The following is a 27,790-nucleotide window of genomic DNA, read 5'->3' as shown; positions in this document are numbered from 1 at the left end:
GACTGATGAGTTGAAACCAAATATCACATTTTTCTGGATAGGTACCATAAGTATTCTTTATGAAGCTAATTCCTGGTTAGAAAAACACACTTACGTAATGTTCTACTTTCAAAGTATATTAATCAGAAATACACAACAAAAGTGCAAGTCACAAAAAAAGGATTAAAAAACCACAAGCAGCACATTGATAGGTATGCTGGTGGCTTGAAGGAATTATTGCATTATTTTAAGCAAATAATGAGAATTTAAAAAAAAAATTTAAACTTTTGTTTAGTCTTTGCTATTTCCTTTGATATTACTTCCTAGGGGTAGGGGGGAAGCTGTTTAAATGACAATACGAGAACTTAAGTTTAATGCCTTCCTCCTAGCTTTTTAAAACATAGCATCTCTTATCATTTAAATATCTCGAGTTTATTGATTAATTTACATTATTATATCAAAACGATCGATGTACTTTAAACCTCTCCCCCAAACCCTATGATGATGTAAAAATATTGAACAAATATTATCAATGTGATTCAGGAGAGAAAGTATTATTCAATCAGAAGGAAAGCTTGTCAAGTCCATATGTTCATTACAGGAAACGAATGACAAAACAGTTGAATTGTAGATACGAGCAGTGTGCAGTAACACAAGTGAAAGTGAGAGTCTAAACTTGAAAATGGTTAGATTACTGAGACAAACAAAAGGTTATTAGGGGAATGTAAATAATATTCTGTACAGAAGATATAATCAGCTCTTCACATACATGTCTACAGCTGGTCTACTTAACTAATTCAAGCTGGCAAATCCCACAATTGGTTACTCGCTTGCTTGGTAAGATTTATTTGCTGTGATTAAATCAAGTTTGTATTCTGTTCTCTCTACTAGCCCCACACCTGCCACTTTAAAACTGTGGTATTGATAGCTCTTGGCTACTGTTGGGCCCATGTTATTGCTCTGGCACAAAGCAAACTGCACAGACACTGGCTGAAATGAATGAGGAGAGATCAAAGACTCAATGTGCATGGACTGTTTTTTTGGTACTGAAATTCTGTATGTTTGAGTCTGCCAGCCTGAATATATTTATGAAGCAGTGCAAGTGTTTTTCATCATAACTAGAATGCCTTCTACCACTTCTTTTCCAGGTCTGAGTGTTCAATTAATAACAAAAAAGTTTCTCCATTTCCAATACTTAGGATGGTCTATAGATTCTTTTAGCCTTTTAAAGATTTCTGTACTGCATTGCTTCAGCAAAAAACCAGCATGGCTAAGAATATATGAGAATAGGAATTAATATGAATGGATTTTCATTCAGTTTTAAGTAAAATTTACCATATTATTCACTTCTGAAGAATGTAAATATGACATAATTTAGTTCTGATATGTTATTTGACATACTGGATTTTTAATTTACAAAAAAGCACCATGTTTTAAATGAATGCTAAATATATTTGTTTTAACATGAGAAAATTCTTAATAAAACCAATCAGAATACATTTCATCATATTTACTGAGTAGTAGCTTTAGTGTTTTCCTTGTATTTTATATTGTTTTAATCTATAAATTTTCTAGATGTGTATATGTAGGTTTTCACATGTTAATAAGTATTAATTTATTTTTTATATTTTGCAGGACTATTTTGAAAGAGAGTGGCTTTGCAAGGTATCTTCATTCAGCTGTCCTAATCAATGGAGCTATGCTCATTTTTGGTGGAAACACTCATAATGATACTTCCCTGAGTAATGGTGCAAAGTGCTTTTCTGCTGACTTTCTTGCATATGATATAGGTATGTATTGTATTTTTCTCATTTGAGTTTTAAATATCGCAGTGTTACTTTCTCAAGTCCAGCTAATGTGATCCTTTAAAGTCTTGATCCCAAACACCTTCAAGTTATTTATAATTTATATTATAACACCAGGCTTTTGTTCCATAATAGTCTTAAGTTTTTGATTTATGGAACAAAGCATAGAAGCTAAAATGATTAACTTATTAAAAAGTGTCTAAAACTGTCTTATGAATAGCAGACATGTTACTAAATGAATTGCAAGAATTGGTGCATTTTGGTGTTATGAAAGTGTGTTGAACAGATACCCTAGTGGTTATTACTTCCAAGTGTCGATTCATTTTTCATACTGAATATCTACATAGTACTAATGAAATATGATGCTGGAACTTAAAAAAAACCCTACAACAACCACCAAACAAAACCCATACAACTCCCTCCCCTAAAACCAAACCCAAAATATTTCCTCATAAGTAACACTTGAGAGAGTCCTAAAAAGTTTAGACTTTGCAGTTTGGAAAATGCATCGCTCAGTGCTTATATCAAGGCACCACAATGGGCCTGAGTTGAAAATCATGGAGTGGAGAAGCCAAGGTAGGCAGCAATCTGAAAGGTGAGGCAGGGGGAATCATGTGGTCTGGTACGAGCAGTCTTGCTGGGTGGAAGGAAAATTCTGGGGGATATTCCACCATATACACTAATAGGATGACATTAAATGAATCAGGGCAATAATAGACTATGGAAGACTTTTGCATCGTTATGTTAAGGGTAAACTGTGTTTCCATGGACAACAGCTCAATGGAAATGGCTAAGCTATTTGTGCTTAGTTTCATGGGACAAAAGATAGTCTTAGGAGGATGGTGCTAAAAAAAAGGTTTACTTCTGAAGCACCAAAGCCTGCTAGTATGCAGTACAAATGTCAAAATACAGAATTCATTCCCAGTTACTTGAGTTCAAAAGTAGAAGTGAATAGTAACAAAAGAAGCCCACAAAACTTTGCTGACAACTGGCTGGGAAGAGGCTAAACTGTTGTTCAGGGACAATGAGGTGATTGGAAATGAGAGTCAACATGAGATAATGTTTAATGGAACAAGGTACAAGTCATACACTTAGGGAATTACAAGAATTTTCTCCTACAAACTGAAGGAAATGACAGAGGCTGTGTGTCTGAATCAGGAGTGGCATATGGCTGTGGAAGTGGCCTATGCAGTCCTAATGACAAGAAGAAAGAAGCATCGATGCTGTCCTCAAGGCCCTGGATATTTTTGTAGAAGTTTGGCAAGAGGCATTTAAGAAAGACAAACTCGAACAGGGCCCTGCATAGCAAATGGTTTTAAGGTTGACTGAAGCACGAGGAGCCTTTAGGAGATAATAAAAGGACGTGGTATATTTAATTCCACAAGGGAGTGGTTGAGAGCAGACAAAGATTGTTGTTTATAAATATATGATAAGAATACTCTTTGGAGGAAACCTGTTTAAGGTAAAAGACAGTCTTGAGACAAGACTAGATGGGTGTAAGAGAATGGTTCCAACTATTAGAGCTGTGCAGTTATGGAAAAGCCTCCCTATAGGATTGTGGAGGCTGTAAATCTAGGGGAGTTTAATGAGCCTATAATCTGTTTCCTGTCTTGTTTATTGCCACTGCTGTTCTTACCATAAATAGTTTTCCCTTCCCTAATGTTCATGTCCATATTTTATGCATAGGCTGCAAATATAAACACACAGGTCATATTTGGGCCAAAAAGCACAGCCGCTTGCCCTGGGAGCTAAAAATTGGGAAATGTGTCAGAGCAGTCTGGGGAACGGACTCCTGGATGATCCTGTTGAGAATAGCCTGTGGATAGCGCCTGGAGCTATTTTTGGCAAGCGTTTATCAGCTACCTGCAGTGGTAGAAGAGGGTGAGACGTGATCCTTTTTGTAGGACTAGCTGATGACTCTCTATGTCTTTCTGTATAGATAGCAACACAATGTGTTTGCCTTCATACGAAAATAATCAGTAAATTAAGTACGTGGAACATATATGTGTTACTTCCTGCCGGTTTCACTGAGTGTGCGAATTATGCCTTTTCAAAACAATTGAATTTTTTTGACTGTATCCCTTTATTACATATTCTGTAGCTTCTTGTAAGCCTCTGATGGTGTTGAGCTATTGATTTTGTTCGCACTTCAGTTTACATCTGGCTTTAATTTTTAATGAAACAGAGCTCCCTCCTCATTTTAGAGGATAATATTACTTATTGGTCTACATTTATTTGTAGAATGTGCACTTGAGAAGCAATAGTATGAGTCCCAAGATCTAAATAAGTGTAGCTTTCTGACTTTCACGCACCAGGAGTTTTTTTATCCTACTTCATGAAAATGTTGTATGCTCGTTGGTGGTTTTTAGTTGGTTTTTTGTTTGTTTGTTTTGTTTTAAGGTGGAACAATATTTTGGTTTTTCTAGTTGATAACACAGGGAGAATGTGACTTGCAAGAAAATATGAATACTATGTTAAATATTGTAATCAAACTGATGAATTACAAAAGAAATGGATGCAGTAATTACTCTTTAAAAAAAGAATTAAATCTATGAAGATTTATTTGATTTAGGCTTAATCTTCTGTATTATTCATTTCACCACATTAAAAACACAATCTCACAGCACGCATTAGATAAAGACATACTTTTTCAGAAAGCCATAAATACTTATTTTACTAAGAATTAAATAATTTATAGAATGGGTATATTTCATAATTTTATTTACTTTGTAGTATGAGTTTTTGAACAATGCTTGGAAGAAAAAATATATGATGCTATCAGTATCACGTTTCCTAGATACCTTGCAAGTGATGGAGTGTTATGCTCTGTCTTGTAAAAAATGGGTGCTGTCTGGAAACCAGCTGAATCCTGGAGATAGAGCCTATACTATTTATGTTCAAGTTGGGCTATATAGTACTTTTGATTATATCTCTTATTATATGTGACATAGTCTTACAGATAGATTGCTTCAGCTTTTTATTATCCATGAAAAAGCTTACTGTTTTTCATATTAATGTGAAATAACTATTTGGGGGGATTCATTTCAGTTAAGTTTAGCTATCTAAAAGGTCGGTTTCTAATACAATCTGGTAATCCAGACTCCTCCTCTAGTCAATGGAGGGAGATAAGGATCTCCTGAGCACAACTAATTTTACCAAGTTTAGGACAGAGTTGCTCTCTTTTTTTCTTCTTTTCTGGAACCAGTCATTGCCCTCTAGGTACTGGACTTAGTCAAGTTTTAGACAGTTAAATGTAAGTGTCATGAGCCAAGAGCTCAATTCAGTCATTTTAAATGCTTACTGCATCGGATAATATTTGTTAAAGCTGAAGACTCAGAGATCTGTAGATGTTGTAAAAACTATTATGATGCCCTAATTTTCATAATTTAATATAATTTGGTGTATTTATATTTACTGCTATTGAAGTAAGTGATGAGAAGTCTGCTGCATAAAATGAGCTTCAGAAATGTGACCTTTGGTGTGTTTTTGTCCTCCACTGGTATTTGACCACCAGATTTGCTGGCAAGTTGCTCTGGTAGCTGCTTAAAGATCCAGAAATGGTTATCCTCATAGAGATGAGGTATTTTCTGACCATGCTGTTATTGCTTATATCATGCTGAAAGAGGAACCTTGGCAATGGGGACAGTGCTGCCACTGGGCTCAGTCTTGGATGCTGTGGTTGACCTGCAGTTTTCCAGTTCATGTTGGTTATGGCTTTTCTATATTTACTGTTCACTGGAGTGCCATAGCTACCTGTTCAGTACGTAAAAAGATGAGGGGCCTCAACTGGTGAGATCCTGCCTATTATGGATGTAATGTTAGGGTTCAACCTAGAATCTTTATTCAATTCTTCCATTATAGCATTTGGAAAGATATCTGTAGCAGTTTTCTCGTTTAGAGAAGGAAATTGAATAGGTGTATATAGCAAAAATATATATGCATTGCTTTGTGAAAATTTGCGCTCCTTGGCAGCTCTTTGGAATTTGGGGAGTTACATATGCAAAGGACAGTTTGTGTATAGTCATCATATATAATCATGACAGCTAATACAAACTGGAATGTGCCTGTCTGAAAATCTTGCTGCATACTTACTTAATTAATAGAGATTTATCTTTCAAAATAAGGTATTATCTTGTTCTTCAGTCTTTGCTGTGTAATTGAGAAACTATATATTAGGACCTGTACCCTGACTTCTCCCAATTTCTTAGCAGCATTTTGTAATATGTAAAAATTGCATACCTTTGGGGGACTGAGACATGGTAGAAGGAAAGTAGATAATCACCACTGACTTTAAATTCTACAAAGTGCTTAGCTCCCACAGAGATTAGTTTAAATAAACGTGTAATAGAACTAGAGAGGAAGTGTGACATGCATCAGTATTGATGTTTTCTTCCCGGTACAAAGTTTGTCATTAGTTCAATCACACAAGTTGGTTACTGTTGGCCTCAAGGTCACCACTGTGTGTTTTGCCTACATGGTGGTAGCGTGGTTCAGCCAGGCTAGTGTGCTGGGGTGTTTTTTCTGAATACTTGATTAATTTAATTATATACATTGTATAAGCAATAGAATACACTTCAGAGAGAAACCATGGTGATCTGTCTACCACACAAAGTTCTAGTCCAACTCCTGCTCCAAACAAAGTATTATTCTTTTGCAGAAGTTCATTTAGTGAGTACACATATCAACAATTTGCTGAATTCTGTGAAAGGATAAGAGTAGTGAAATAAATAGCATTCCATGCAAAGTAGTTTGTAATTGCTTTAAACATTTATAAACAAAATGAAACCACTTCTTGAAGACATCTCATTCCTTGACCATGACTAAGGATTATTTGATGCAAGGTAGGAAAATATGAGGACATACTTTTACATAAATTTACATGAATTTGAGCAAAAATAGCTTACTTGGATCAGCTATTGGATGGGCTCCAGTGTAATCAAAATGAGCTAAAAGCTATTACGGATTCTGCCTTGCTGCTATTGGCCTTCTGGTATTGCAATAATCATGGAAAGCCCTCCCAGAGAAAAGAGAACTCTGCGGTGTTGTCCTGAAAAATACCAGCAGTTACACTGTGAATATTCAGTCACATTCCATTTTTTGGGCTATACCAACAACCAGCTTTTTGGAACAAGGTTATATCTGGTAACCAGATTTGGAGCAAGAATCCTACCTTGCTCTATTCTCTTCTGTGGGCTTGGGAAGAAAAGAGGGGTGTAGCATTACAGCTTTGTTTTTTCACAGTTATCCTTAATATTTATATCTGGTATGAAGGTTTAAAAAACTCATCATGTGTCTTTCTTCCTCATGCTGCCCTAAAATTAATGTTACAGTGCTGATAGATGTATTGTATAAATCTGATTTATACTTTGTATCACATTAGAGTTACTGGAAAGCTGCTCTCTCTCTAAATGTGCAGATGGGCAGTTGGAAGGCCACGTCCATGTGGGTTTTAATTTTCTGAAGGAGAGCTCAATTTTCAACCTGAGGGACCTCGTGAAGGACTACTAAAAAAATCCCAACCACCACCAAACCAACCACCATGCTGTGTATTTATATACATATGTGTATTAAATACATATTTATATATATGTATATACATAAATGTGCACATGTGTGTGCTGAAGAACTTGTTTTCAGCCCAACTGCAAATAAAAAAATTCAAAGCTGTACTCTACAACTTTAGGATATATTTTTGAAGAATTAGTTTGGGATTAATAAGGCACTCCCTCCCCTCCCTTTTTTTAATTGTAAAACCGTAATACAGTAGCCCCACCGTGCTTAAAACTCTTGCATTTCCATTCCAATCAGAGCTTAGGAAAGTAATTTAGATTGTATTTTATGAGTATTCAGATGCAAAATTTGTAGATAAAAATGGATTAAGTGGACTTAGAGAATCAGAATTTAAAACAGAGATTCTAACTAAGGCTAGTATTAAAAAAAAAAAAAAAAAAAAAAAAAAAAAAAGAAAATGCTTTTTGTAAAAGTAAGGGCATGGATTTCAGTTCCTGGCCAAATATATTTCTCTGTGCCTAAGGCAGTTCCTGTAGTTTCAGTGTATGAAGTATTCGGTCTCTGTCCCTTTCTTTCACATATGCCAATTGCTAAGGTACCTGGGTACCCTGGGAACGTATACAGAATGACTACAAGGGAACCTCTATAAAAGCCAAAATCTGACAGCACTGGAACACAGCAGCTGCTTGCATGTTCTCTCCTACTGGTAGATGTAGTTCAGCATTGTCTCTATCTATGGGACAAGTGCAATAATCCATACATCTAAGATAATAATATACTCTGCAGTGTTTCTCTTATGTCTTGTTACTGTCTGGATTTCAATTTATTATTATGGATTAAATAATATGCAAATTCAATTACTTATGAAAGATAATATTGCATGTGAAATATTAAGTTTCTTCTAGGGTATTCAAACAAAGCTTAAAAACTTTTTCCTGTTTGGGAAAAAAAATTCAAGATTATCTCATGAGATGAACTTTCAATTTGCTTGTAATCAAACATATTGCTTGTATTTTGTAATAAAATAATTTTTTTATTCATAAATTGTTTGCTTGTAAAATAAATTGTTTCAACTCTAGTCTTTGTCATCAACAAAATGAGTAAGATTAAATGTCTGTAAAGATTCCCTTCCCTGCCCCCTAATGCGAACTCATCTATTTTTACAATTCTCCCTCCTTCTGGAGTTACAAATGGATTATCAATGTGCTATCTCAAAGAAAATGTAAAACAACGGCTGTGATAGATTAAGTTTTATGTGTTTCTGAGCACTTAAGTCATAAATGTAGTTTTGGTGTAGTCTGTAGTAGTAATTACCTCCATATTACTGTACTATTAGAAGAACAAAATCATAATAATATAATGCACTAATTGCTCCATTTAATAGTAAAGCTCAAGGTGGTGGTTTTTTTTTTTAGTATTGCTTGGGAAGTCACTGCTATGTATATAGACTCTGCTGTAGATGTTTATAGATCTATAGTTTAAATTCAATTCATGCTGTTTCAAGCACGTTTGCCTTTATGTTTTCCTGAAAGTAAGGAGATTTTTTTATCTGAGTAAAGAAAAATATTTATGCAGTGTGGAATGAATTGGAAAATAAGTTATTTGTATCTAATTTTCATGGTGCTTTAGTTGTTTATAGTGTTTAGTTGTCCAGGGTTACAAAAAAAAAAAAAAAAAACCCACACCAAAAAAACAATAAAAAACCAAAAAAACCAAAAAGAGAACTAGACAGAAGTATAATGTGTGTCCATACTTCATGAACCAACATTTGTTCTTTCACCAGAGTAAAACTAACTGAGTAGTTATTGGAAATATGTAAAGAGAACATACAACAATAATCTGACATCGGATTCTACATAGTACGTAAGGATGCACTACAAGTGTTACAGAGAGTGTGATTGAGCAGAATCGTGCATATATTGGCATTTCAAATTTATTTAAATAGTTTAAAACTGAGAAATGAATTTGATAATGTAAACCAAGTATGTAGTTGCATATATCTTTTTCTTAATGCATAGTTCCAAATGTAGTAAGAGGTTGTGACTAAACCTGCCTGCCAGTGCAAAAATCCAAATGTGAACCTGGAAGTCAAGTACAGAAAACTGGTTGCCCCTTTTTAGAGACTGTCCTAACAACTTTTGTTCCCTATTTCTAACAATATTTTTTGTTTTTCCTGTTCAGTGGAACATCATTAACTTGGAGTACTGAGGCATTGCCTGGCTTGAACATTTAGGGCACTTCCCTCAGAGATGAAAGCTGTAGGTTTAAATCCTATTGGGTAGGAAATGAACCTTTTCCTCCTACATCTTGGATCATTACTCTAACTATTGTTAAACTATATAAAATCAGTCTTTTTTCTTTTATCATGTTTTGGAAGTACAAATCCTTTTCGTTCTTTAAAGGCAATAGTGACCGTATCACTTTGAGAGTTCCACCTACGAGTTCTGAGGGGGCATGCTGCTTCTGTTCAGTCTTGTGTGCAGTATTGGGCAGGTGGGGGAGGAAAATTAAGATGAGGTGTAAATAAGCTTCTTTTCTATTCAATGCTTACAGTTTTTCATCAGTTTTCCCATAGTGTTTTCTGCAAAGGGTTCCTTGATGTTCTCATATTTTTTACGAAGTTTTGTAGATTTGGGAGTGAGTTGTCAAGATTTTCAGGGTAATTCTCATAGTCTTTGTAGTTGTTGAAAATAAGTGAGATGTCAATAATACATTTAATAAATCAGATGAAGAAAGAGGAGAGTAATCATCTTTAAAACTGTTTGTAGATGTGCGGTTCTCTTAGATTTTCATAAAAAGAATAGAAATTAGAGGTAGTTGGATGCTCAAGTTGTATAATTTTTGAAACTGCTTTATTAACTTAATTCAGATGTGAATTTAACTTGTCTACTTCAGTTCTGCCCTAGCGTTTAGGTAATAAAAATTCAAAATCAGATGTGAGTGGTAAGTGCAAACTTTATACTGCTCTCCACTCCTAAACAGGTTTTTAATGGCATGTTCAACTGTATGTCTGAAAAGCAAAAGTCACTCATAAAAAAGACTTGCAGGACTAACAGGATAGAGCTAGGATGCTCTATTTCCCCTATTTTTCCTTCAGCCACATTTTGGTAAATCTGACCTTAGTCACATCAGCAAAATACTACAATATAGATTTGCTTTAAAATATTTAACTATTTTGATTAGAAATGTGGTCTTATTTTTCTATAGAATCATGGATACATTCACGGGATACATTCTAGTGATGTGTGAATATATTTTACTGGTACAGCAGATTCCTCTTGCCCTACTGTTTATGCTATTATAGTACTTTTGTATTGATGTAACTGGTTGTATTTTTAGTGATCTGAGAAATGGAGCCTTAATTGTACCACAGTGAATTCTCAGGGACTCCTTTTCTGTGTCTTTATGTCCCTCGTAAACAGCCTACGATCTGTCTAAGTTCAAGCTCTGTGAAATTGTCCTTACTGTTGCAACATTGAGAACTTTTCTATTAGGTGCCTTGGTCATCTTCTCTGATACCAGTCATGCAACATTACCAGTAGGATGTAGATAAAAAGGATATAGGTGGCTGGACCAAAGTATAGGGTGTGGAGGCCTAGCCTGTTGCAGAGTGGAGCCTGGAGTGCTCTACCCCCTGCAAAGTTCAACTGGGTTTTTTTCTCTGCCAGCATCAGCTGGATCACCTCAAATCTGGTGCATTTCTGTGGTGTGTTTCATCATGTAAATAATTATATGGTTGGAAAATTAAGCCAGAGTGACCAGAGTCACTTCTGGTAAACATTTAGTCTACACTAGGGAGGAGTGTGAATCTTTTTTTAATAATGATATAATGTGGTAGGACTAGTTCTTGAAGCTGAAGCCTTTACTAATGGGAAGAAAAGACCCTGCATTTCTCCTTGTACTTTTCAGTGATTAAAAATTCTGTTAATCAGTTTGGAATGAATAGTGTCACTTATTCATCTGCTTAGTAACTGTTTCTGCTAAAAGCAGTATATGCTTCCATGTGCTATATATTATACCCAGATGCATACAGAGACAACTGTAAATACAACCAATACCATGTCTTCCACTTATTATTTGTATAATACCTTAAGAGCGCGTGACATTTTACAGAAGAAAGTATTTTATTCTTTACTCCATAGAGCTTATTATCCTTATTAGCCTTAATACGACAAATAAATGCACAGAAGGCTGAAATAGTGATACGAATGTTGAAACTCATATGGCGTTTGCTGTTTGTCACTTCTTGTAACTGTACAGTAAGTCTGGAAATTTGGGTACTTTGAAATGTTCAAAAGACCTTTGAAGATGATGGGCAGGGATGAATTCTGCTTGATTATTTACCAAAACCCACAAAAAATTAGTTGGTTAACTATCTGTATTTTGTATTAAGCAATCTGTGCAGAGAAACTCAGATCAGGAATTCTGAGCAAAAGTATTATTCTTGCACAGTGCTCCATTCAGTGTTCGGTAGTCATTAATAAGGCTAGGAGGAGATAAGAGGGAAGGCTATTTGTAACGTGCTTCCCTCCCCCTTTTTTTGCTTGTACTCTATTGAAAAGACCTGCCAGTTTGACAAATACCATCAGCAAGAAAGGAATTATTATATCTCCAACCCTCAAGGGTTTCTTATCTCAAAACCGGCCTTTATTATGGTTTTATGGTTTTCCTTCAGCATTAAATCCCACTTTTTCTTAAATAAATTTCTAAGTACAGGAAACACTATATATTTGTATGTATGTTTGTAAAAATACAAAATACACTTTCCGAGATCAGATGAAAATTTAGTATGTTTTTTAAAAATCATTTCCTTTACCATCAAAGGCATATGAGCCCAAACATGCTGTTTCTGTTAATGTGCAATGATTTACAGCAGCAAGAACTTGATTTTACAGTATAACAGCAAGATTTTGCTGGTTGCTTGTAGCATTAAGATGTTTTCTTTTTATAGCTTTTAAAAGGAAATATTTTCTTGACATAGTAATTGAATTAATTATTGTTGATAAATATTGCTATTAGTCTGAATTTCTTACATAATTTAAACACTACGGAGGCATCAAATGCCAATGTTATGCTGTTATATGGGGAATACACAACTTTTATGTTTAATACTACACCTACCTTCATCTGAAGCTTGTGATCGTAAGTAGTTAATTGGTACCCTAGTACTGTGATCTCTCTGTTGAAACTTTCAAGAACAAAATCTCTGACTTGTATGTACTTTCACTATTCTATTTAAGTCGAGAAAATAAAAAAAGAGCAATTGTGCAAGATGAAGTTTATTAATAATACCATAATTTTATGATACTATAATGTTAATGACGGTGAGAGAAGGTACAAGTTAGAAAGAGGCAAGATTTTAGGCATGTGTTGGTCCAATAAGTGAATTAAACTTACTATACTTTCTTTTTCTCCAAACTATTAAATTCATTCTAAGTTCACCATCTAATGTTGAAATTATTGCTGTTTGGACCATCTATGTTACTCGGGTAATAATGCCCTTCCAGTTTCTGTTTCCAGTTTATAAGAAGATGTAATCGATTTATCTGTCACAGCCACAGTCTCACTCTGACTCTCTTTACGGGCTCAGGCTGTGATTTCGTGGAAGCCCAAGTCGATCTAGTAGCTTATTACTGCAGTTTTTCCTGTAGCCGTGCTGTCCTACCCCCTCTCATGTGCCGGGTCCACCCTTGCATGACCTTGCACCGAGCTGTTTCAGCATGGTAAGCTAACAGGATGCTAACCGGACAAAGTGCTGCTGTGAATCATTTTCTGCATTAGAAGAGCCAGAGATGAACAGCTATTCTGTTCTGACAGTGGGAACGAGAACAGGACCAGTATAGCCAGCAGTTAGTGACTTAGGCTCTGTATGACATCAGCCTGGAGGACCATTTGTCCCTCGTGGATTTCCTAATAACCATTTTTGTTTTAAACTGAGGAGGGAAGGACAATAGGTGTTTTTTGGGGTTTTTTTGAGTGGGGTTTTTTTGGGGTTTTTTGAGTGGTTTTTTTTTTGTTTTTTTTGAGTGGGGTGGTTTTTTTGCTTTAACCTTAAGCAATCTTTGTTGAAATATGTGGTCTGATGGTTACAGATTTTAATCATATCTGTAACTTACATAAATTATTGCAAACTTTAAAATTAAGTTAAGTATACCTTATTTAGATATGACTAAATTGAATTCATTTACCTGTAAGATTCCAGGAATATTAGGTAAAAATCAACCTGCGTAGTAATTGCTTTAAGACCCTGGGAACAGTTAAGTTTCAGATGTGCTCCCCACAGCCCTGCTATATGCCAGTGACTTTTTCTGACTGTTGATCTTTATAGAACACTTCTGCTTCTTTGTGGTACTAACTCTGACTGTGCAGCTTTTCTCTCCTTTTCAACTTTGATTTAATCCTTATCTTTGTGTGTATAGCAGATTTTTTTTTTTTTTTCAAATGAGAAAACTGTAATGCTCTGTCTGATGTGAAGGTTTTCCTGAAAGTTTACCCTACCTGTCTCCAAAACTTGTTAGGACGACAAATTCCATAAATGCTTTGCCTGCTCTGTAGAAAAGTACTTTCTTTGCTCTTTTTTAAAGATTGAAGTTTCAATCTCTGTGTGTTCCCTATTTCCATTACGGTGCAATTTGAATATTTGAAGTCAGTAAAGTTCACGTAGGAAATAATGAAGAAAGGACTAATTGCTCCAAAGAGCTAAAATCCCAGTCGGGACAGAGAAATGAAACCACACCAAAACCACATTTGTAAATGCTCCTGCAGCAGTTCTAAAAGAAATATACTTGAATAGTTAATTTGAAGTGAAGATACTGATACAAAATTAATCTCAAATACTTGGTGAAAGTAATTAGTAGTGTACTTAAATCAACAGACCAAAATTAAGATGATAATGAGATGGGCTGCACAGCTGGAGGAGTAGATTATCTTAAAGCACTTATAAAAAGAAAGAAGTTTACTGTCACTGTTGCTCAATGAAATAAACACAAATTGAAATAATTTGGCTGAATTGAGGGCGAGAAACGTTAGAGCAATATTGCTGATCACTTGATGGCAGTGGTCACCATTGTGCCCGTTGAAATGGGCTGTGAAGACAGAGAGCTGTATAATAACGGTTCTGTGAACGTCCTCTGGCCTTGATAAATGCCATGATAGATAAGTGTTGCTGACAGTTTCTTGGAGCACCTACTCAGTAAATGCATCTAAAAGGAGTACTTTTGATTTAGTCTTGAGGAATGCAAATATAGCTATCAGACTTACTCAGAACTAGTGACTACGGTGTGCACAAATCCTGCAGGTTCTGGAAGTGTGGAATCTTTATGTGTATTAATCCTGTCTCCAGAAAATCCATCAGAAAATCCTTTAAAAGGGGGATCTACCTAAACATTTAAAGCCTAGTTAAAAAGAAATAAAAAGAAGGACCAAAAATTATGAAATGGCATTATGGGTTGTGTTTAAAGACTGATAGTGTGTATATCACTGATCTGTCATATACATTGATAAATGTATATCACTGTAAATAAAGACTTTAGAAGGACCCTATGAATTCCAAACAAATAATATATTTAAACAGCAGAATAAAGCAGGTTATTAGGAATAGAAAAAAACAGCTTAGCTTTCACCTAGTGACAACAGAAAAAAACCTCTGTCTAATCCTGCTGATTTTGCAAAACAATTTAAAAAAAAAAACTAAACAAATGCCAGAAACTAATATTAAGAATGGTTTTAAATATGTTAAAAAATTTGTTTCAGAGTTCCTGAGACCAGTAGGTACTGAAAACATGTTAAGAACATTTGAAAGTCAGGAGGTATAGATGGTCTGGGTTTACAATGGAGAGAGCAGGGATTACCTGCACTGTTCCCTCTGGGAAAGAAGGGTAAATGGGCAATAAAGTTAGCTGATACTTCATATACAGAAAAGTGTCTAATAAAATCCATTTTGGATAAGTTTTGCCAAAAACTTTTGGAATTATTTTATAATATGATAGAAGCATATGATTTCATATGCTTTTGTTTTGTCTTTCAGCTTGTGATGAATGGAAGATTTTACCGAAACCAAATCTGCATCGAGATGTCAACAGATTTGGTCACACTGCTGTTGTCAGTAATGGGTAAATGTAGTGTATTTTAAATTTTCCTGTCTGTTTTTCTGAAGGATAAAACCTGTGGCAGAAATTATACCTATGCGAAGTATGGTTCACTGATATACAGCTGATGTAATTTATTAACATGAAAAGTTGTGCTCATCAGGGACTTTATTTGTCTTAGGTAATCAGTACAGCTAATCATCAATTTGACATGCTGTGGAATCTGTCCAGTGGCATTTTACATGAACCTTCTAGCGTACTGATGTGTTTCCTCTGTATTGTGAGCTGCCGGGAGTTTGAAATTCAGTACCAACTATAATCCTCACAGATGTAACAGGAGAAATCTTTTTCCCTTTGCAGCGTGCTAGAATTCCTTGTTCTGCAGCCATAAGACCAAAAACATGTAACTAAAATTTCTTGGAAAAAGTAAGATTTTGAAGATACTGATACAATGATCATCATTAAACACTGGCAGGAAAAAAAGCTTGCCACCATCTAGACTATATGAAGCATAGTGCTTAGTGTCTATAAAATGTAGCGTACTTTCATGTCATTTGCTGAGTAGAGGAGCTCAGTAAAGCTTCATCATCTAGAAACAGAGTGGATCTGGAGTTTCCTGGATTTGGTGCCTGAACTCTGTTTCCCTCACTCCAAGCCCCGAAGATAAAATCATAGGACAGATGTCCCCTTTTTGGTGGAAGAGTTGTAGAAAACTGTAGTCAGGTTTAAAGAAATTTCTAGTATTTCTTTGTGTGAGTTTTACTATTGCTGGTTGCCAAATGGCCTATACTGACAGCTGCAGTACTACAGGTGACTGTGCCACACTGTGTACTACTGATCATTCCTCTTCTATGTTATTCAGCACACTCATAAACTCAGTATTTGTGTATATGTGGGCAACTTATAGATCCTCTATGTATGGATTTCGTATAGGTCAGAAATAATGGAAGTGATAAGTAATACTACACGTAAGAGTTTACCAAATTTTAACAAAACCAGCAGTAAGTTCTAACTCTGTACACAGAGCAAATGAAATTAATCAATGAACAGATTCCTTCATTGAGAGAAAATTGCTTGGAATTAATGAATTCAGCAACTGGTAGTTTTTCATTCTGATTTGTGTTAAGACATCTAAGATAGTTCGAGAACTGTCACTTTCAATGAATTAGATTCAAGGTGAAAATGCCCTCCCTCCTTTCTTTTTTCCCTTCTGAACGTAATGGTTTTTTTAGTTGGGTTTAATGTATAAAAAAGTGTAATACAAGATACTGTCCAAAAATTTCTACTGTTGGTAACTGTATGATTAATTCTGTTTTAAGAGTATATGACACAACAGATGTACAGGTTCTTTCTTGTTGTCTTTTAACTGAGGATGTTCTTAATTTTACATGAGAAGGGTAAAGTCTCAAGTCTTGTCTTCTGGCTCTGATGTTCAGCAGTGACTGTACTGGAAATGTTACCAACAAGGAAATATCCATCTGCCAATTATTACTGGCCGTCTTTTAAATCTTCTTGAAGAAAAATGTTCTCATTTCCTGCAGCCCATTATTTCACACTCTGTTCTCATTTTCTGACTCCAAAAATGAGTAGTTTCCTCCATAGCTCTTCTTTCTTCTTTCCAGACATTTGGTACATGCCACTCACTAATAGCGCAGTGCGCTCTGAGCAATTTTTTTTGTTAGTCTAAACTTCCTTGGAGGAATAAATTGAAAACTTACCAATCTTTATAATGGAACCACTGACAGAGTCTTTATTAGAGAGAGCTGAAGATTTTTTTTTTTTTTAATAATATTACATGTTATTTTTTTATTGTATATCAAGACAGGTACAGAAATCAAGAAAATGTATCTACAGTTACAATAACAGTTATATTTACTTGCTTTTTCCTAATAGGTCCATGTATATATTTGGAGGTTTTTCAAGTGTTCTTTTGAATGACATCCTTGTGTACAAGCCTCCAAACTGTGAAGCATTCAGAGATGAAGAGCTGTGTAAAAATGCTCGCCCAGGGATACGGTGTCTATGGAACAAGAAACATTGTGAATCCTGGGAATCTGGACATGCTAATAACATCCTTAGAGCAAAATGTCCTAAGAAAACAGGTAAGTGAATTCTAGTCTTACAGTGTCAAAATTGCAGTGCGATGTAGGAGATGGGAGGGGAAGAATACACCCTAAAATGCCCCTGAAAAGACCCACCAGGTGGACCTACTGATTGGACTGATAAGACTGTTCCTGTCTGAGAATACCTAGTGCAAGAGGTTTATGGATTAATTTCAAAAAACATTCAATTCTGGATTTTTTTGGATTTTAAGTAGGGAAGTAGGTGCAAAAGAGCACAAGTTAAAAGCTCTGAGGGATACAAAACGTAAGATGGTTCAAAGAGAAGAATTTACTTCATTGGGGAGCTAAAGTATAAAATTACTTTAGATTGGATTTGACTCAGTGTATTTGAAGTGTTTATAAAACGGTCAGCTTTGAAAATGTAACTGAATTAATTTTCCTCTTTCTCTACCTTCTGTTTTGGGAAATATGTATACACACACACACAGATGGACGGACACACACAAAAGTATATATCTAAAAGCCTTAATATTTTGCTGATTCTAAGAAAGCATAACAGCAATCAGAGCACAAATGGACGCTGCGAGTGATATCTGGCATTGTAGGCATATGGCACTCTCATGTCTGTATGTACTGGTAAGAGAGAGGGAAGGTGTTGCTGCTTCAAGTAGATTACCTATCAAAAAGGAGTATTTGTATAGAAGATTATAGTATAATCACAGCTGGAAAGAAACTTGAGGCAAACAAGCCCTTTGCTGCAGTATGGCAAAATGGGTTCATCATGTGAATTTCTGTATGGCATTGTGATAGCTATATTGTTTGAAACAGCAATTTAGTGTTATGAATAACTGTTGCACCCTGTTTCTAAGTATTTTGGCTTGTCACAGAAATATTGCTTGTGAAAGTCTTGTTCTTATACTTCACATGAACAGAGTATGCTTCCCTGCTACACACACCCGCTATTTTGTCTGTGCATCTTTCTTTTCAGCACAGTATAAAATTGCCAGTCAAACTTGGGCTGTGTGCTACATGTACAAACTACCATACAATTAAACTGCCAGTCTACTTTTAATGTTTGTTAAAAAGTATTAACTCTGCTATTAATCAATGCTTCAAGACAGTTTATTTTTCTGTTAGCTTTTATTTGTTTCTGAACTGGATATGAAGTTGCAAACTTGGAAAAATGGTGCATTACATAACAAAAAGGTTATCCAGGTGTAAAGCTTTCTGAAGAACTGCTTTTGTGCAGTTTCATAACATTCAGAGATCTTGAGTCTAGAAAGTTTCATCTCTTTGTAAAATGAAAAATTCTGAGACACTAATTTCAAAAGTAATAGAGATGAAAGTGGGTCTTGTAAGAAGCTGATCATATCGACAGGTGTTTAAAACAAACAAAACAAGGCACAGACTGTCTGAAGGAAAATAAAAAAGTTAGAGCATTTTCTAAAGTACAGCTGCTGCTGTGGGAATAAACTACAACTAAACTCGCAGGAGATGAGTTGTATAGAATTCCAGTTCCGAAGAAGTTGTGTGGTCAGCACTGCTTCACTGCTGTCAAATCCTTCCAGTTCCAGGTGGTAATATTCTGCCAAAAGCCAGTTTTTCATATGCTCTTTTATACCACTTGGCTTAATTGTTTTTCTGGTTGACAGTATCATCTGAGAATCTGCTGATGGTCAATATTAAAGGATAAGCAGAAATTTTAGTGGGTTTTCAAAAGATGAATTCTTGGATAGCAAGGCTTCCCTGGCAAGAGAATCTCTTGCACAATCCCGAGACTGGAGAAGCCAAAACCGCACAGGAGCTAAACACGGTAATAGGTGTAGGAGATGATAGGAATTGTCCTATTTTGTGTCATGGCGACTTTTCAGATTTTTGCCTACTTCAACTAAAAGTAATAATTTGTGTCCCAAACTGTCATAAATAACAAAAATTTTAGTCCAAGTCCTGAAGGCTCATATTAAGAATCTAACATGAACTCTTCCTTCAATATTTTTTGTAGAGAAAGGGCAGAACTATAACTTACCAATTATTATGAATTAATTTATAAAGAATTAAATATCTGTGCATTCATAATATCTATCTTAGATTTTTTTATTTACTACTTTTACCGTTATCTTCTTGCATAGCAATCTCATATTTTTATCAGAAACCTCCATCTTTCTTCTATGTTAAAGGAGTGAAGAATGAATAGTTTAAGAAACTTTCTGATGCTCTTAGTTTAAGCACTGTACTAAGAGAATTTGTATGCTGCAAATCAGTGAATATTCCTTTAATTGATGTGAGACTTACAAACCTTCAAATATAGTTGTTACTAAAGGAATTTTTAAAGAAGTAAATCTTATTAACTGAATAGAATTAATTTCCTACAGCAACTTTATGAATGGCTAGAGTTCAAATGAAGGATGTAAGAGAAAAATACTCTATGCAAGTGTTTTAAAAAGGTGGTATTATTCTCCTTTGTGTGATGTTTCTTTTTGACTTTCATGTGCATTACAGCTGCTGCAGATGACAGATGTTACCGATACGCGGACTGTGCGAGCTGTACTGCCAATACAAACGGGTGCCAGTGGTGCGATGACAAGAAGTGCATTTCAGCAAATAGTAACTGTAGCATGGTGAGTCTTTGCAAATCTATGATCATGTTATTAATATTGTTTCTTTTCTAGCTAAACCAGAGGCCTGTTGCAGCAAATGAAAGGAGTATACTAGATTAACTGTAGCTTGTTTTGAATACAAACATAAACATTTTTGCCTGTTTTTTTGTGGTAAAAATGTTGGAGAGCGCAGAGTTGGACTGCAGAACAGATATCTATTCCAGGGGAAAAAAAATAATGAATTTTTTAGGATTGTGTTAGCCCATTGTATATCTTTTGAGACAAATACTATTATCTCCTAATTAATGATGTTTGGAATGTCCCAGAGTCATTATCAACTTGGATTTTGTGCATATACAGTGTACAGTACACAGGCAGAAACCATGGAATCCCATGAAAGGTGGCTGTTTTTCTCTCTTTCAAACAGAACCAGGTCAGTCTCATTAGTCTTGGTATTCTGATCATTGATCATCATAGAAATGCTTTTCTTTAAGTCGTGGAGTTACTTGTCATCTCATTAAAGGAATATGAGCCTCTGTCACCACGACATTAACTGGCTTGTGATGACTTGGTTAAGATTGCTCTGATCTTTGTATAGACAAGCAATATGAAAATACAGATTCATACATGTTTTTCTATTTTTAATATTGCCTAGTGTCATGTTTTATATTTTACATTGTTGTCCACCAGCTGCTGTATCTCTTGCTTGTTCATTTGATTTTTGACAAGCATATAATAGTATTTTAGCTTTATAGATTTTGCCTCCTTATATTTTTTAGCTAGCTCCAGACACCTGGCTGTACATGAGTTCAAAATCCTTTCTTTACACACTTCCATTAGTAAAAGTAGCTTGCTCTCTGGTTTGAACCCGATGCAAATCAATCTTGTTCTCCAAACAGACAAATTAATGTGGGAGTTGAATTGAGTCTGACTCAAATCTTGCCCATTCAGAGTGAGCACAGCCAGCTCTAATCACTGGCATCCGTAGCTAGTCACTACTAATAAAAGCAATGCAGACACAAATTCATCAGCAGCCATGTTATAAGTCTGTCAGAGTGATTTCACATTCCAGGCACTAATGGTTAGTTTCCTTTGTGATCTTCAAGGGCTCTTCCTTTCCTAACACATTATACTGTATTAGATGCCAATTTTCTAACCGTGGTTTTCAACTCTTAAGCAAGGAACAGTTGCTATGGAGCAGACTGTCTTCATCCCTAATAAATGTGGAGCACTGGGTATTTTAGCACAAGCTTCTCAGTTCAGTATCCTTTGACAACCTTTCATGGCTGAGATTGTCAGCATAATTTAGCAACTGATACATCAGTCTTCTCTATATCATTTCCTGTCTTTTATTCAGGGTTTGAAGTGCATAGCAAGGGCTGTTACTGGAGTTGCTGAAGAATGGGATAGTGAAAATTAATCGAAATAATTTCTGAAAAGAGTTACTGTCAGAAGTTGAAGGTGGCTATTGCAAAATTAGTGTATTGGCTGGGAGACAATGGAGGCAGAATTTTGCAGCTATCAACATAAACTCACCAAAATAGTATCAGCAGAATGGCACCATGTGGAGAAATGGAATGGATCAGGCTGATTAGCCATTTCCATAGACACTGCTTCTGGACTAGGCCCACAAAGTGAAAATATTGTGACAGTACTGCGATAGTAGTATGGGATAACAAGCTGTGGTCTCAGAAAGATCACAAGGAGAAAGCCCCATTTTTGCGGCTGTACAAAGACCTTGATATATTACTTAGATCATAGAACACCCAGATAAGAATGACAATAATATTTTAGAATCTGTTGCTTTGGCTTCACGGAAGGTGGCCAGTGTACTAAAGATATGTTGGCAATCGGTTTGGCATTGGTCTCGTGCGCATGGATATTTGCAAAGCAGTGACTGTTCCGCTGATTGGAAGAGCTGTAAAATATGGAAATTTCCCTGAAATAACTCTGGACGGATGGACTTGATAAGTAGTACTAATGCATTGATGATTCACATATACCTGCCTATGCCTACCATCAGATGTAGGTCAGCACATTAACAGGACACTGTATTTTACTACTATGCAGACTCATGGATCATCCAGGTGTATATCACTGCACTCATATCTGATGTAATTGCAAGCAGAGGCTTGCAATGCCAGGTTGTTCTGGAGGTCTGGCTCATTTCAGCACTAGTAAGCTGGTTTGTTTTTCTCCCGTAAAAACTCATGTAAGTGGGATACTTCTGCATACCATGGTTTTAGTTGACCCTATCATATCTGAATGCAAATATTGAGGGGTGAATGCTTATCCCATCTTGCCCAACTGGGAAACAGTTTACTTAAGATAAGTGGAGTAGTTCAAGATGGTACTAAAATTTGGCTCGTGAGTAGATTGAACAGCATGCTAGCAGTAGTATGTTGTTGTCTGTTTCCTACCATTAAATATATCAGACGTTTTGAAGGTTGCCTTGAGAAATTACACCATTGAAATTCCCCAGACTACTTATAGTGGTTTTACATAATATACTGAAGTTATTCCTTAATAAAATGTAGTGCTTATAAAAAAAGTTATTTAATTTTTATCCTTGTTGAGATTGATGGATGCTAAAAAAATAGTACTCTACTTTTTTTTCAAAAATGCACAAATACAGATACTGCTTTGCCTTAGGGGCAAAAGCAACTATAGTACTGTCATTAATACTGTCCTATGCCATGTACAGATTTCAGGAAATATGACATACTAATATTTGTATAACTTCCTCTTTCAAGCTCTTCCATGGAGCCTCTTGTATCTAGTCTAGGGCTGTCTTCAGCTTTTAAACATAAAATATTGTATAAGGCTGTTACAAAGAAGGAAATGGCATCATTGATGTACCTATTCTTTTTCGCCCATTCATTGGGTGTCTGCATCAAAGATGGAAATTTAAACAGGAATATTTTGATTGACTTGTAAAACATTGCATGTGTGTCCCTCTAAGCACTACACATCACTCTCTTCTGAAATTGGGAGAAACAGCTTTCTATCATACTTAGATCTACCTTTTTTCCTTAGCTTCTCTGTCTCACATTTTCTTCACTTTCGGTTTTTCAAAAAAAGTTCTGCATCCTTCTTGTGGTATATTTCTGACTTTTGTAGGAGCAGATTGTATTGACTTTTACTAACAGTTCACTGCCCTTAAGTCTATTATATTGATCTTGCACTGACAGTTTCATTTGTACTCTATAATATCCTAAGTATCTGTATTGGGTCTGGCTGAGCTGGAGTTAATTTTCCCATTTTCCCCATAGCAGCCCTCATAGTGCTGTGCTGTGCATCGGTACCGAGCAAGGTGTTGGTAACACACTGGTGTTTTGGCTATTACTGAGCAGAGCAGTGCTGGCACAGCACCAAGACTGTCTCCCCAACATTTCGCCCCCAGCTGTAGGCTGGAGTGGGCAAGATCTTGGGAGGGATATTCCATACTGTATCACATCTACTCAGCAATAAGAAGCTGAGAGAAAGGAGGAGGAAGGGGGGCGTTTGTTATTTACGATGTTTGTCTTCCAGAATAACTGCCATGCGTACTGAAACTTGGCTCCCCGGGAAGCCAGAGATCCCCTGCTGATAGGCAGTAGAGAATAATTTTTTTGTTTTAGTAAACTGCCTTTATCTTGACCCACAAGGTTTTGGTGGGTTTGTTGTGGAGTGTGGGGTTTTTTGGTTTTGGTTTTTTTGTTGTTGTTGTTGTTGCTGTTGTTTAGGTGGGGGTTTTTTGTGTTGGTTTTTTTTTTTTTTTTCCCTCCCCTCCCTGTCCTGATGAAGAAGGGAGTGATAGAGCAGCTTGGTGACCATCTGGTGTCCAGCCAAGGTCAACCCACCACAACATATTGGTCCTCACTGATTCTGATGCATTTTGCCTGTTTCTTGATAGAAGAAAACCACCAGATCTGCTCAATAAGTTTATGAAACTGTATTCACTTTGTACATCTGCACATAAAAAGCTTTATCTCTCATCCTGTGAGAATGATAACCCCTTGCTGATTGTGTTGTTCATAAAATTGACTATGATATTTCATAATGGAAATATTCTCAGGAAAAGCTGTTAATCTTACAATTTTACCTTCCAGTTTTTACAAAAAAAAAAAAAAAAAAAAAAAAAAAAAGGGGGGGGGGGGGGCTTTGGGGAAGAGTTTTTTTTTTTTTTTTTTTTTTAATTGTAGTAGCATGGAAGAGTAAGCAAAGAATGGGTCTGCTCCTCAGCAAGGAGCCATGCTATGAAAGCAAAATCTTTTTGTACCTTGTGGCAAATAAAATGGTAAATGACTGAAGATGCACCACCTGTTGCAACAAATGGTGAAGCTTCCTTTACTTGAGAAGACCAGAGAGCACCTGAATTTTAGATTAAGAAAAAATTATCAACTGGTTTCATGCTTCAGAAACAGAGCAAAATATTGATTGATAAAATGTCAGAGAGCCTTAAAAATTAAGAGAGTAATCATTGTTAAGGATAGCAATATAGCATGTCCATGTTATGGATTTAAAGCAGGTACATTCAAAAACTGTGATTGAATTGAAGCCCTGAAAGTACTGGAATGCCTCCTGCTTGCCAGTTGTCTTTAACCAATGTACCTGAGAAAGAGGAGGATGAGCTGGGTTTGGACAAGTACCATGCCACTTATATTCATGATACTCTCAAGGGCTGATAGGCTTATAAGCTGAAAAATGTAAAAATATGTATGTGCACATCTTGATTGTTATTGGTCAATATATCGGCTTCTTTTTGATGTTTGTAATGAGAAAGAATTTTGGAGGTTTTCCCTTCTCTATCTTTTTTACCTTTCTTTTTTTTTTTTTTTCTTCCTCAACCCACTTCTTTGTCTCCTCCCTCACCCTTTTCTCTGGGAAACAATGGAAAATGCTTGCACTAGTTATCAAAATAATTTGGTTTTGATTCTTTATATCCTCAAAATCACTATTCCCATTTCCTGGCTCCACAGCGAACTCCAGATACAAACGGCAATCCTGGAAGGCAAGCTTCAGGAATTAACATGAAATGGCTTCCTTCTTCCCTTCTGTTGTTGTACTCCTCTACAGTAAAAATTGAAGTAATCACTGCAGATAGGGTAGCTGTAATAATATGCTCCACTGGTTGTCTACAGCGTTGGCCTATAATCCTTCAGTTTATAGAAATGTTAACCGCCAACACTAAAAGCGTGCAAATAAAGTTATTCGCATGTTACTTAAGGAAAGTATTTTGAAGGCTTGAAACGCAGCAGTAAAATAATGCTAAAGTTTACTTGAAACACGTTGAGAGAAAATGTTTTCTTTTCAAAACTATGCAAGTGCTTGGGAAAAAATTGAAGAAACCCACTTTCTTTATAAAGTTTCAGTTCTTATTCTGAATCTTCACATTTAGCTTGATAAAATACCTACTCTTTTACTATAACAAGCAGCAGACATAAGGGAGAGCCGAATAAATTGATAACACTTAATCAATTAGGATCAAGAACACCAAGCAATACCATGTGAATGTAATGCTTTTTTGGTCAGAGTATGGTCTCTGTCGCTTTTCAAGTGGAGTGCAAGTGATTTTCTTGTTTGGAGAGACTGCGATGGGAAGAGGCAGAGTTGAAGTATTCCTGCATCCAGTTTGTATGGCATTTTCGAAAGACCCATTGCTTTCAAAAGCTACAAGGGGAATGTGTTCCTTCTGTAACTGTGACCTGCCACACTCTTGCCACCAGTAGCAGGCTCTGAATTTCTTGTGTGCCAGTCTCCACATGTGCAGTGCTGTTGATACAAGTAACATAAATACAGCCCAAACTGGTATGGGATTTAAAAGCATTTTATATCTGAGTGTGGCAACAGAAACTAAACATTGTAGAACCCATGAAGGGTATGATAAAGAGTATCTTGCTGAGGGATATAGGATACTAGATGATGCTTCAGAGCGCGCTATAGTCCTACATTGTTAAATATGTTTACACAGTGCCTTAAAGACAAGAATCATTGTCTTTTTGTAATGCTTGCACTGCTTCCAGAAAGTTAACGTTCTCTTTCATGATGGGAGTCCTTGGATGCTACACAATCTGCCTACATTGGAAGAATTCAAAGAATAGTCAAGGGGAAATGTATAAGGTAGCAGAAGGAATTACAAATAGAATCAAATTTGTCTTGGAGGAAAAAAAAGGAAAATTTAAGACTAAGGAGTACCCGATAGTAAGATTTGGGAGTAGCTTCAGAGAAATAGTAGCAAATCTATTAGATTTATAATTTACGGTTAGACTAGCAAACTAGACAAGATTATACTGTTGACGTGAAAAATCCAGGAGGAGGAGGAGGAGAGGTACATTATTTAATAGCAATTTCCAAAATTCTAAGATAAACTACTGTTATATTTTCATTCTACAGTGGATATGCAGAAAATCACCACAGTTCATAAGTCTGTCCATATAGAACCATATCAAGATCCGTACCAAAAAAATCTAAGTAAATCAGACATAAGTGGGAAACTTTATATATAATGTGATTTATTCATACTTGAGTGTGTAAACATTATAAATATCCTACAGCAAAATAGAACTTCAGTAACAGATGGGCTGTCATATTTCTGAATTTCATTGGGTTTGGTAGCTTAAGTTATAACCTTAATATTGTGTTAATATGAATTACCTATTGGATTCACATCTACATCGAACTAATGAGATTTTCAGGCAAGCAATGTTTAAATTGGATTTAAGGGAAATAAGTGCTGGGAATAAGGGAATACAACAGAGAACATTATTACAGAATAGTCACTAGTACTTTGAATTTTATTTTAAACATTAAATAACCAGCATACAACAAGCTTCATGATTAGAAAGTAATAGAACAAATATCTTGGTGTAGTTGGAAAACTGTAATCTGTATGTAGTATCACTAAAGAGTATATAGTTTTCAAAAACAATCTCAGTGCTTAAGGATTTTGACTATGTCATCATGAAGTGTTAAAAGTGAGGACTGAGGTATTGTAAATGAGCAGTTGGTAGTTACTCGTGCTCTAAAATTCACTTTAAAGCATCTCTCAGGCAGTTTTGTGAATACGTATCATGACTGAGTGAAACTGAATGTGGGTTTGTACCAAAGGCTTTTTGCGTTTTACTCTTCGTATGCATTTATTGGCCTAGATAGATGTTCTATTACTTTGTGGCATTACCTTTGGATCTCTTTCATACTGTGGTGTAGATGCTTTCTCCTAGAATGGTTTCTCTGTTTTTTTCTGATTCATAGTAGCTTTTCTTACAGACCAGAAAAATAGTGAGTACCTTTTATAATAAGCTCATTGATGGGCATCTGATCCAATAAAGACAACAAACAAGTCCCTAAACAGCAATGTTCTTCAGCAGGAATGTAGCTGTTCCTGTGTGAAATTGAAAATTCATTTCAACAATTGCATTATTTCAGGACTTTTAAATAATTATAAAAGGAGGCTGGTTTTCCTGACTGCAGTAGGTTGATGGTCTATCGTCATCATCATTCCAGTACCAACAACTGTGTAACTTATTGTCATATCACCCTTTTAGATGTACTTTGTCGTAATCCAGGAGACTGTTAGAAAGGAAAGCAACCAAATTTGTCATGTAAACATTTGTCATGTACAAAAAGTACAATCCATTTTTGCTACGATGCATGAATGAATCTTTTATTGTTAGAGACAAGGTTTGTTAGGGTTGGACAAGATGACCTCCAGAGATCTCTTCCACCCTTAACCACTCTGTGGTTCTGCGAGTATAAAGCTATCTTGC

At 35.8% G+C, this 27,790-nt stretch overlaps 1 protein-coding gene across 4 annotated transcripts in view; it reads left to right on the top strand.

The window, feature by feature from the left end:
• ATRNL1 (attractin like 1) overlaps positions 1-27,790 on the top strand; it is a 522,496-nt gene that overhangs the window by 87,550 nt on the left and 407,156 nt on the right. For all 4 annotated transcript variants that reach the window (XM_075757823.1, XM_075757824.1, XM_075757826.1 and 1 more), the window contains exons 10-13: positions 1,615-1,769; positions 15,322-15,406; positions 17,276-17,484; positions 19,945-20,063. In XM_075757823.1, coding sequence (XP_075613938.1) covers positions 1,615-1,769; positions 15,322-15,406; positions 17,276-17,484; positions 19,945-20,063 — 568 coding nt within the window. The remainder of the gene's footprint in view (positions 1-1,614; positions 1,770-15,321; positions 15,407-17,275; positions 17,485-19,944; positions 20,064-27,790) is intronic.

This window comes from Balearica regulorum, chromosome 7 (genome assembly GCF_011004875.1).
Source record: "Balearica regulorum gibbericeps isolate bBalReg1 chromosome 7, bBalReg1.pri, whole genome shotgun sequence".
In the NCBI taxonomy this organism is placed as follows: Eukaryota; Metazoa; Chordata; class Aves; order Gruiformes; family Gruidae; genus Balearica; species Balearica regulorum.
This window is presented reverse-complemented; position numbering and strand designations above follow the sequence as displayed.